We start from the raw sequence: 12352 nt of genomic DNA, 5'->3' as shown, positions 1-12352 counted from the left end.
TGTTCTCCCTCTACTTCTGTGAAACAGCTATTTAGATAAATTAACAATGCCTCCTCATCCTCAAGGCTATGACATTTCCAAACTTTCCTGAGATGATAATTCTTGCTTGGCTGAGTTTTTTAAAATCCTACTCACAAACAACATTAGTGTTTTGATAGACTGACCAAATAAAGCAAAACAGATGCAGAATAGCGAGGTGCACATATTTCTTGATTGTAGAACAGTTTTAATATACCTCATTCAGTTATGAACATACTTTCAACCCAGTATTAGCCAGCAGCCTCCTCACTGAATTAAGGCAAATACCCACATCCAATTAACCTCAAGACAAATTGTGATCCTCTGACCTTCAAATCTGCTTCATTTTCCTCTTTCAGCCTTGAAAGTCAGAACATCCAATGAACATACTGGTTTTTTCACCAAAGGATCGATTAAATCTGCTTTTTATTAAATATAGTAATTTTTGAGGTGCCATACCGAAGTTTTTTAAACATCCATACCACAATTCACCACTGTTAAACACTAAATCATGCTAACAAGGAGCAGCAAAAGAGACAAAAGACCAACTCACGTATATTGTGAATATAGAGATTAGTTAACAATAATTTATCACCTCCTGCTCCTATTTTTAAATTTCTTAAAGGAGTTACAGTGCAAATGTACTCAACTACAAATTTTTTACTCCCCCCTCCTTTTTTTTTTAAAACAAAGAAGTACTGTTTCAGCAATTAATGAAGTTTGTAGTGTGTTTTATTAAATTTCAAGAGATATTTAATCAAATGACTGACTTCCAAGAACAGCATGAATCTTTTGAATTACAACGTCTGTCAGCCATCCCAGTTGTCGCTACTTTAGAAGTATGGCTTTTGTTTTTCTCCACTATTGCTCTAAAATTTCTTAAGTCTCAATAAATTTTAATCAGGAAATAACATCCCAGCTCCTAAACTCTGGGAGTAAGTTTTCATCCTGGTTCAACCAGACAAATAGCAGATTTGTTCACATACTTGAGAGGAAAAAAAATGTTTTCTGCTAATTCAGGGAACTGTGTTCCAGAGCTGTTTTGTATTGTGCCTTTACTGGACAAAATTCTTGGCTATGGCTTCGTGCTAAGCCAAAAGTAAACACTCTTGCCTTTTTATATGGACAGCTCTATCCCAAAGTACCAACACTGGCATCAGTGGTGACAGAAGAAAAGCTATATTGCCCCCGTAAGAGAGAAGAATAAAAAAACAAAAAACCACAACTAAAAAAAAAAAATAACCACACAAACACTCTTCAACCAAATAAATACACGTGTCTGAAATGCAAGCATGAATGTACTTCCCAGAAATCAGTCATCAAGCTGTGCTCTCGGGTATCACCTGAGAGGAGGACAGTATCACTTTCACAACAGCACATTGTAAGACAAAAACCACCATATAGTCCCTGATTAAAGGATATCTCCCCCAAATACCTGCAGTTTAAAAGTTACCAAGCACTTCTGCAGCACGCAGAAATTTGTTAACCTCAACACCACACACAGCACCTGCACAATTTTTGGAACGTTCTTTTCTAAATCCAGCTCAACTGTAACAGGTGGTAACGTGAATAAATAAGACATACAGTCAAACCCAATTTTTATTATGTTCTCATAGTTGGTGGATATATTTATGTTCCCCAGCTTCAACAGTCTCTACGATCGCTTTTCAAAAGGACTTTCAAAACAGCAAGACAAAACACCATCGAGGACTTACCAGATTGGAATTGGTGGCATTGGAATCATCTTCTGGAAAGGGGATATAGATAGCTAAGGCCACACAATTGGCAAAAATAGTCAGTAAAATAATTATTTCAAATGGTCTGAGGAATGGAGTTAAGGAAATTGTTCCAAAATGCGCACACAAAAATAAAATAAGAAAAATTTATAAGAATTCTGTTTAAAGAAAGCATTCCAAGCCCCTTATACTCTGAAAAGAAGCATATGCCTTTTTAAGTGCTTTTAGGAGCTTCCAGCCAAGAATCTTCCTAATATGTCAAAAGCAGTGTAGGCCAGTCGCGTGCCAGAGTAAACACAGATTTCTAAAAAGTTTTTTTCTTCTTTAACTTATTTAGATTGCATTTTCCCGATTTTCCTTCTAGTGTGGCTGTACTATTTTTATTAACAGAAACCTGCTCTAGAAGGACTGCCTTTGTTCCTCTTGGGATTAGTTTCTCTTGGTCTTTTTCCGTCTGCATTTACAAGTTCTCAAATAATTTTAACAAACATTTTGGTTTGGGTTTTGTTGGAGTTTTTTTTAATTTTTTGTTGTTGTTGTTGCTGTATTTCTTTTCCCCCTTTCACGGTTTCTCTCTCATACCTCAAAGTTAAATGTAAGGGGCCAAGGAATACATGCATACATTGCTAGATGCTTAAAAGATGATAAATTTTGTTAAGGCAAAAAAAATGGTTTTGTCCAAAATGTGCTTACACTGCCAGGTATACTTGTTTTGCTTAAAATTATTTGAGGGAGTATTTCTTTTTCTTTTATTCACATTTTATTTGGCATCACAGAGACTACAAATGTGCCTGCACAGTATATTAGGGACACCAGGAAGCTGAGAGTTCCTTACGATAGAGAAACTAGCAACAACTCACGGGCATTTCAACCTTGCACCAACTTTGTAAGGGGGGAAAAAAAAAACCAAAAAACATTTGGAATGTTCAACAAAGAAATCCTGTGTGATCTCAATGTTCTTTGACTGTCCATTGGAATCAAAGGGCATTTTTCTACTGCCTGGTTTGTTGGCACAGTACTTCATCTACTTCAGTGGACTCCTTGATCTCAGTTGCTGTGAAGTGTCTCCCAGCTCAGACTAGAGACCAGATTTACAGTCTGTCTACATTTAGTTGCCTGCAAGAATATCCTGGAGGTTAGCTCTGGGATAACTCACCGGTACTCTGGAGGAGAATGAAGAGCAGGATAGGACAGGGAGAATGCCAAGCATAACCTGTGCCACAGAGAGCATTTGAGCCTGAATTTATCTACCATGGGACTGGCTCTGCAGCGCTGCCAAATGTCAACACAGCATGGGTGATTTTGGTCAGCAGACTACTGTTCTCAGCAGGCTTCAGTAGGAAAAAACTGAGGATCTTTTAATGTGCAGCTGAACTGCAAGATAAACACAAATTCCAGGCACCTGACTGCTGTTTATACTCAAATATATTCTACATTTCACATATGGAAGGCTCAATGCATTCCAAAATCACCAGACTCCTGTGCTTAAGCCTTCTAATAGTAGGAGATATATGATACTATGGAGGAACAAGAGCAGGTCAGGGTAGGTAGATTCCACGTGAAATCAGTGGGTCTTCTCAGGTATATATCTCAGGCTGTTTATATAATGTGTACTGCTTAAACACCTGGATTTCCATAGGCTTTCCTGGTCTTAATTGTTTTATTTCCTAGATTTTTTGTTGCTGTTCTTTTGGCAGGATTATCATCTATTAACTTATCACTGTTTATGCATATTTTCTTTTACTTCTTTTTATTGCACTGTAAAAATAAAATTATATAACACCTACAAATACAGTGCAGACAAAGCAGAAAATTAAATACGCAGCTAAATCTTTGCAAAATAAGGCAATTAATTCGTTTTACTTTTTCATAAAGGCAACTGCACCTTCAGGGTCTTAACACTACAACATTTGGGTAAGAAATGCCACTGAAGTACCATATGATATTTGTTTAATATCTATTATGCTTAAACTTTAGTGGTTCAGCAAATTGAGCTAAGCTTTCCTCATTAGTTTTTAGCAATTAGGAAAAGTCAGAATACAGAATAAAATTAAACCTTATCACAATCCTTTGATATTGCTACTTGTCATTGAAGTGTTTCATGTTTAAAAACACTAGATGTGCAATGAGAGGTTCTGCTGGAAAAAAAAAAAATACTTCCATCAACTCACTCAAAACCAAACAAAACCAAAAAATGCAAGCTTCAGCATCTTTGCACTGATTTAATTGCATTGTTTGGTCCTCTCTTGATCTCAGCAGTGCTGTACCCTGGTTTACCACACATCATTCCCATCATTCATTGCTGATCTTATTCATCTATCGAATGTCACTCTGTGCTTTCTCTAAAGGCATGTGGTTACTGGGGTGCTGGCAACTCAGCCAATACTCAGCTTCATCCTGTTAGTCACTATCAGCCATCATATGCTTAAAGTATCAAAGCTATGTCAGAAGCAATAAAAAGTAGCAAACTTAATCAGGGGATTAAAAATTAGCATCTGAAGAAGAAAGGAATAGGTAGGCAGGTAGTTTAAGGACATTTAAGAATTGACAGGGGCAATTTTAACAAGTTCTTCATCTGAAAAATATGTCTATGTCAGCAATATTTAATATACTCATTTTTTATTTTCACCTTTCTAACATCCCACCAGACACCCAAAGGAATAATATTACCATATTATCTTAAATGCCTTAATTCATTTTTTAGCATACTAACTACTGCCAAGTTCTGTACTACCTTCCCTTGACTTGTTTATTTATGCCTAAAAACATGCATTTTCTTTTGTATTTACTGAAGCGCCCCATTAGCTTGTGATTAAGGTTAGTATTGTTTTCTCTTCGGGGATGCAAGGGAGATATATTTTATTTCAGTTTGTGTTTCACACCAAATACTCAAATTCCAGCTTGCACTGATCAGACTTGGGTGACTAGAAGGGCTTTGCTCCTTCCACTTAAAGCATTGGTCAAACTCTCAATAGCTTTCTAGGGAAGCAGCACTGATCCTTACATTCAGCAGTTCTGTGTCAGTGGTTATCTGTTGTCTGTGGCACAGTCTGTCTCATGTTCAGACAATTAGATCTGGCTCTGCACTGCATTTGTACATGTTGCAGGATTACTGTAATGTGTTTCTTTTTCCCTTCTTCTAGATAAGCATTATCCCTTACCATGCATTACTGAGCCTTACTCGTTTAAGTGGAATTCCAATAAAATTAACAGTCCTGAGCCCTGTTTCAGGATCTTACTGCATAAATTTGGGGTTTTTTTTACTTCTTCCTTTTGCCCCGTTCTTTCCTCCATACTGTAGAAAATGTGATGCCACGTGATTAACAAAAAAAAGTGTGAAATTCAAAGTACCAGAGCTGTTGACTGGTGGTACCTCTAAGTGCCTGCAAAAAAGCAGCCACCAAAAGAAAAAAAAAAAACACAAAAAAACCCCAAAACCAAAACAAACCACAAACAAACAGAAAACAAAAAATAAACATTAAAAAAACACCAAAAAACCAAAACAAACAAAAAACAACAAAAAAACCCAAAAAAACAACCACCAAAGAAAAAACACCAAAAAAACCACAAAAAACCCAAACAAACAAAAACAAACAAAAAAAACCCACACCAAAAAAAACCCAAAAAAGCCCCCCCCCAAAAAAAAGCCCACCAAAAAAAACCCCCACCGAAGTCCCAGAAAAGAAAGCCAGCAGCTGCTATCAATCCGATAGAGTCAGTTCAATTCTGGTCTCAGATACTTTGAATATCTCCCATTCATTTCAGTCTGGGCCACGTGTTTTCAAAAGAGCAAAATTCAACTCCTAACCCTCATAATTTAAACTTCTAGTGGTTTCTTACACACAGGTGTAGTTAAGGCTTCAGCTCTAATCTCCCTTCCCCCTCCCCCAGCACAAATGATCTCAGTTAAGACATCAAAAACTATTCATGTATTTTAAGTTCCCAGCAGTGCCTTTCAACTTAAGGTATTGATTTCCCCGCGCTTCTGAATAGCACCTGATGTGCACAAATGATTTGCTGATTTCTGAGCGAGAACATCAGAAAGGATATTTCCATTCGACGATGCTGATACAGGCCCTCCGGATGGGATTTTTCAGTGTTAAACACAGCAGCGCCCGGGGAGGACGTGTAGCTGTGGTGGTACCCTGTTTTTTCTGCTTCCCATACTGCTGTCGTTTCCTCTGCGTGGAGCTGGCCGTGGATATTGTTGCGTTGCCAGCGCTACCCATCAGTTTGGCTTGCCTGGCAGCATCGATCGCAGCTTGCCAGGACAGAGCCGCCCCTGGAGTAGGGATGTGCTCTGGGGCAAGCCCTGCAGCTGCATTGGCATTCATGTTGGCATGAGCTGGACGGGGACTCCCATAGTTGGAACCTGTGGGGAAAAAGCAAAAATAAAATTAAACAGACAGAAATTTGTGAAGACGTTTTCTAAACGGCAGAAGAGATAACCAGAAGTGTTTTTAAAAACCTTCAGTATCAGTAAAATCAAGAGATAAGATTAAGTGTAAGATATCCGTTTACTATCAGCTTGTTCTTTCAATTCAAACTCTTCATTTTAAAGTAATAATACTATGCAATCCTTCATCTTGCAAGAGACTCTCAACAAGACCAATGGATACTGAGCTGTTAGAAGTGCCTCCAATCAATACAATCTCCAGGATCCACAGAAAACAAACTATCCATTTTCTTTTTTACCCACGCATTTTGCAAGTGGGACTGTTTGAAAGCTCAAAAGGTGAGGACAGCTCTCATCACTTTAACACACAGACAGGCACTACTATGCTATTTAGTACATGACAAAGCACCCAAACGAGATTCTCAAGTCCCATCATAAAAATCCTTGTGCTTTCAAGATTATCTCAAAATAAAGTGAAATTTTAGCAATAAGCTTGATTCTCTCTGCAAAATGTACATATGTATAATCCTAGGAACAGCCTGACCAGAAGGTACACTGAAGCACAAACTGGAACACAAAGGCAAGGCTTGCAGATAGTTTAGGCCAACCAATATATATTTAGAAATCAGAACCTATTTCTTTATCCTGATAAACTGATTTTAAGACAGACAAAAACCTGAATCAATAGAGTAACACTTGCTTAAAAAGTGTATGTTAACAAGAATGCTAAGACCTAGCAGTCCCAAATGTTGCAGTTCTTTTAGCCAAAAGTGAGGCACTATACTCTTTTGTCCAATCATAATAATAGAATATACACGTCAGGTGACATGTGGCTGATATTTAGAAGGTCTTAGCAGTACAAAAAATGAAAGTCACCCTTTCAAGCTGGTGTAATTGTTCTATTGTTTCAGTAAAGACAGTTGAGTCACCTGTGCCTCTTACACGAGGCTTTTTCAGTGACTCAAATTAAAAATTCAATTACTTCAAATGGAGTAAATTTTGGAACTTCAAAATAGATTCCCTTACTCCTTGGAGCTTCAATTGAGTTCTGTAAGAACTTGAGAAGGATTAAAGGACTTTTACTACAGATACTTTACAGAAGAAAATATAAGACATGTCAAAAAAGTGCAACATGGAATTTACACACTCACAACAGCAAACTGTGACTAAGAAGAACACCATGCTTAGGTATGCCCTATATAATATTTAAGAGCCTACTTTTATTTGTTGTGGACTTTAGAGTTTGGCTGTGGCCCATATGTTGAGATACAGGTAAAAGGGAGTCCAAGGTGTCTACAGGTCTTGTTCTTCAACAGGCTACACAACAAGAGCTCGGTTTCAAAACGCTGCACACTCCATGGCCTGTGTTTTGCCTCATATCTGAGCAGCAGACTCTGCTTCAGAAAAAGTGCACGTGCAAGGGGCAGATAGGAGAAACCCAGTAAAGGAGTTAGATCACCTTCTATTTCAAAGCAAGCTCAAAGTCTACTATTGACCATGTTCCACTTTAGATCAATGTAGAAATATGGTGTTACTAAATAGGTCAGCTGGGCTCCTTATAGACTATCAGACAAAGCAAACAAAAGACCACTTGACATGGTGTTTCATTTACAATATCAGATGAAAGACATTCAAAATCAGGGAATTGGCAAGCTGTTCTTGAACAGAAATAATTACCCAAGATGCATATTTCATAGCTGGGTGTGCAGTGCCAAGGTATCAGAGCATTGACTGCACCACTAATGAACTAAAGCAGGTAGAATAAATACAATTACACCGACACACAGAGTGCAACAGGATATGCCTCTACCTAGAAAGCATATAAGATTTTTAAATTCATCTCATTGAATCGCAAGGAAGGACATGATAGAGTCAGGTGTTATTTTATGTCAGGCACTGCCATAAGATTTCAAGGCTGTTAGAGTTTCATTACATAGCAGGAAAATCCAGAGCTTGTCTCTGCTCACTTAAATATCTCCTAGTTGCAAACCAGCCAAAAGGAAGCTGGTGAGTAATATGACTCTGATATGTGAAAGGGAAAGCTGAAAGAAACAAGAAATGGGAAATAGTTAATTCACATCCCTCAGATTTTGAAACTGAAGAAAAAGAGCTCTCAGAATCATACAGGCTAAGCAGATTTCCTCGATGAAGCAGGCAATCAACTGGCAGACAAACTTAGTTTTTAAGGCTAAGCAAATTGTACACAGCACTACTCATGGGATACATATTTATTTTCAGACTAGTTCCAGATGCAGTTCTTCTCTTTAGCATCTATTTGACCTCCCTAGCCTAAGGCATGCTAGAAAGAAAAAAATAAATGGAAAATTACTCTAATTATTCTCCAACTCCAGCTCTTCTTTACTGACCCATTAGAGTGGATAAGAAAGATGTGGGTGTTTTCCGCTAAAGGCAATCCTGCTGATCCCTCTCCATTGTGTTCTTATCACGCTGACTAGACCATGTGGTCCTGAAAATAAACAGCTGCTGCATCTTAATGAAGACCTTTACGCAATTTGGAAATGTGTCAAGAGTCTTCATTATTATTGCTTATTAGTTAGGTTCCACATGAGGATTCAAGTCCAGGCATTTTGACTTTGATGTGCCAGCAAAGTTAAGGATCCCACTCCTGGTAGTTTTATAGGTTTTGCTTCTACCACGATCACCAGCCCCGTAATAAAGTGCTTTGTCTCAAATTCATTTCAAATGATGAGTCAGTAGTGACAGATTTATATTAACAAATATTACAAATATTGATTGCTGATAAGGATCTGTCCATTTCATGAAGCTCAGAGGCTGCAGACAATATCTGTACTAAACGACTAATGGCAGTGACAAATGACTTTTCTAGAGGCAGTTTGTAGAAATAGCTTGAATTTAAGAGTGAAGCTCACACAGCTTCAAGGAAAGTACATTCAAGAACTGAGCAAAATATTTTCGAGGACAGTATAGCCAAAATTTCAGGGAGAATGAAATTCTACCCTATAATCTAAATGCTTCATGTTATTTCTTAGGAAGTAAGGAGAACAGCACATACTGAACTTGTGAGGCATCACACTGAAATTTCACCTATGGCATTCATTTCTCCCCCACCACAAAACTTTGCTGTAACCTAAGAGCTGCAGTTACTGGATTTTCTGTTTTCTTTTTGGAGTGTAGCAGTTAAAATACTTCACTAAATTTCCCCATTACAAATAAAGTTTCACACTACCTTAATCACTTGAATCATATTTATTTACATGGTTATTAAGTTAGAAGTTAACCAGAACTAAGAAATGGAAATTCAGCCCCCACCCAAATGCAATAACTCACTAAGCACTGTGATCCACAGCATCATCACCCTGCTAATCCCTACCATCCTTTAGTAAGAATTTGTATTGTTGACTGTGTCCAGCTGGTGCACAGAATTCTTCTCTCCCAAGTACTTCTGTGCTATGGATCAAGAGTTTAAGCATTTGAAGAATAATTAAACAGAAAAGGCCAAGTGAACAAATTTGATTACAAAGTCTTTGGGAGAGACTTTCATTTTTGCAAAAATGAGAATTTGCAGAACTAAAACAGATACAGAAACAACAGAAGCACGGGTCTCAAAAATCAGAGTTAAGTCACAGAAGTAACAGGTAAGGTTGCCATACAACAGGAAATGAACTACATTGCACAAAGTACCTGACATTGTAAGATTACAACTAAATCACTGAAATCATTATTAAAATATACAGTGATGACCATTAATAACTTTATAAGTGGCATTTGCATTCTAATATTATCTGCCAAACCACCTATTAACTAACTCAAAAGCATCACTAGAAAAACCCAGCTAAGCAGTGACCATTTGATATGAGATGTGGGCAAGTTAATGACACAGTGGAATCAAACTTATGAGCTCTTTTGACTTCATGTAGTTAGCCACATATTTATTGTACAGGAATTTGTGTTTAGTCAATTCTTTAAATGAAAATAGACCTATCCTAATGTGGGGTGTCACCATTCTTTTTTTCCCTCACTTTAAAAACATCAGAATCCTAAAAATGCAAACCTTGAAACTGTCCTGCACAGCTGTATTTTTCCCCAAAGCAGAGGAGAGATGGGTACAGTAAAAGAGAAGACTGTCTAAATCATAATGTCTTAATTGAATTCAGAAAGAAAGCAAACAGAAAGTAGGAAACTGGTCAGACTACTAAGATTATGTGTGAGACCCATTCCAGCACACAGGAAAACAGTTATAAAATATTCAACTGGGAGGTGTCCAAAGGAGAAGCATGAAGAATAACACCAAAAAAAAAGTCAGTGTATGAGATCATCTGTTAATAAGGGGAAGAGTGTGGAAAACATTGATCCATTAACCAATGGAAAAAGGAGAGAATTTTATAGATGATTGCAAGAAGGATTAAGTGTTACATGACCTTTATGCATCAATTTTACAAAAGAAAATCCATCAAGAGCTGGAGACTAACACAAATAATCCCCAAACCAAAACAGGTATTATTTCCAACTGTAAGATTGGAATGAAGACAGGAGAGTTCTCAGAGGACTGAGAAAGGGAGTTTAAAAAAGCAGAAGGGAGGCATTAAATCCAGTTTAACTTCAGTTTAAAGAAAAAAAAAGAAATCTGGAATAAGTAAAATAAACAAGTGTCTCCAAGTACCTGGAGGACAGGTAGAAAAAGAGCAAGCGACATAAATCCTTCATGAATACATTGTGTCAAAGAAAACCAGTTTCTTCCAGAACTGAGGAACAGAATTCACAGGCAAGATGGAAGCAGCAGGGTCCCTGTCTCCTGACTTTACTAATAGTTTTATGAGGTCTTGTATGATAATTTCATAAGAATACTAGGTGCTAGGGATTTATGAGCAAGAATAAAATTGCTATAATGTGAGTCCAAAACCAGTGGATGCCTGAGATCAGCAATCACTGGTACACAGTCTAAACTGGAGGATGTGTCACACAGAGGTACCCAAGTGCCTGCCCTGGACCTGATTCTGTTCAATGTTTTGATTTTGTTCAATTAATGATCTGGATGATCAAACAGTGAATAGTGTTACTAAAGCAGGCAACTGTGAAGCTGGGAGGTAAAGCAAATACACTGAAGGACAGAATTTGAATTTAAAATGAACTTCATCAAGTGAAGCAAAAGTCTTTAAAACAGAGTGGAGTTCAACAGGGACAAATGCAAAGTATTTAAGCAAAATCAATCATCTGCCCAAATTATTTTCAGAAAAGCCTTGGAGGTTTATAATGGATCAGCAACAAAACAGAGGTTGATATTGTCACACTGCCTTCTTCCCATCAAAATGCAACCATCACAATGTAGTATATGAACAGGGATAAAATCTATCCAACACTACAAGGAATCCTTCTCTTCAGCTCAGCATCGGCAGGGCTTCAGCTGAAATACAGGGGGCAGTTTTGGGTTCCCACACTCTGAGACAGACACAGCTCAGTTTAGGCTGCCCAAAGCAAGCAAGACCAGACAAAGGCCTACAAAACATGAGCTATGAAGCAAAGTCACAGAAATGGGAGTGACAGAACTCAGACTGCTGTTCCTGAGGATGTGAGGGGGAGGATGATACAATAACAGCCTTTAATGTATTTTAACAGCCTTTACATGTATTTTATATAGACACATATTATATATCTGGTTTCTAGATATATATGTATGTATATTTTATTTCAAAGAACAGAAAGGGAATATCTATCACCATGCTCACAGGGCATAAGCAGAAGCAATGTTTTTTCGCAGTAAGAAAAATTCAGGATGTACCTCCCACACTCTTAAGTCTTTTAGACCAGGCCAGAAAAACATGTATCTGGAATCACACACTCGAGGCAAGATTTATAGTGAGTAGTAGTTTCTTTTGTTAGTTTAGAGCAAGTTTGACATGAAGGCCTTTGTACAGAAAGATGATATGTTTATTCATCAGTTAGTCTATAAAAAAAGACCTATCTGAGTAAACCCAGCTTCACTCAAATCTTTAGATTACCACAGCAACATCAGCACCTCATAAGACTTTATGTGCATGCTCATCTCTCCAGGATGGGGAGAAGGTGAGGACCTTCAGCTCAATCAGCTTGGAGCTCTCTTTCTTTGCTTTTAAAACATCACTCTGCAAATATTATAAATGCAAAGTCTAAAAGCCTTTCAGCATTTCAAGAAAACAACAACAAGTCATACACGAAGTTTAAAATCTCGACATGAAATAAACCC

The 12352-nt window shown here is 37.6% G+C and overlaps 1 protein-coding gene across 15 annotated transcripts in view; it reads right to left on the bottom strand.

Annotated features, from left to right (window-relative positions):
• Nucleotides 1–12352, bottom strand: part of CACNA1C (calcium voltage-gated channel subunit alpha1 C) — a 433748-nt gene that overhangs the window by 400132 nt on the left and 21264 nt on the right. For all 15 annotated transcript variants that reach the window (XM_027680722.1, XM_027680736.1, XM_027680724.1 and 12 more), the window contains exons 2-3: nt 5805–6126; nt 1734–1839 (exon numbers count right to left, since the gene is read on the bottom strand). In XM_027680722.1, the coding sequence (XP_027536523.1) occupies nt 1734–1839; nt 5805–6126 (428 nt within the window). The remainder of the gene's footprint in view (nt 1–1733; nt 1840–5804; nt 6127–12352) is intronic.

The sequence above is a fragment of the Neopelma chrysocephalum genome, unplaced genomic scaffold (genome assembly GCF_003984885.1).
Source record: "Neopelma chrysocephalum unplaced genomic scaffold, ASM398488v2 Primary Assembly neopelma1_59, whole genome shotgun sequence".
Lineage (NCBI taxonomy): Eukaryota > Metazoa > Chordata > Aves > Passeriformes > Pipridae > Neopelma > Neopelma chrysocephalum.
The sequence above is the reverse complement of the archived record's forward strand: the minus strand, read 5'-3'. Positions and strand labels throughout refer to the sequence as shown.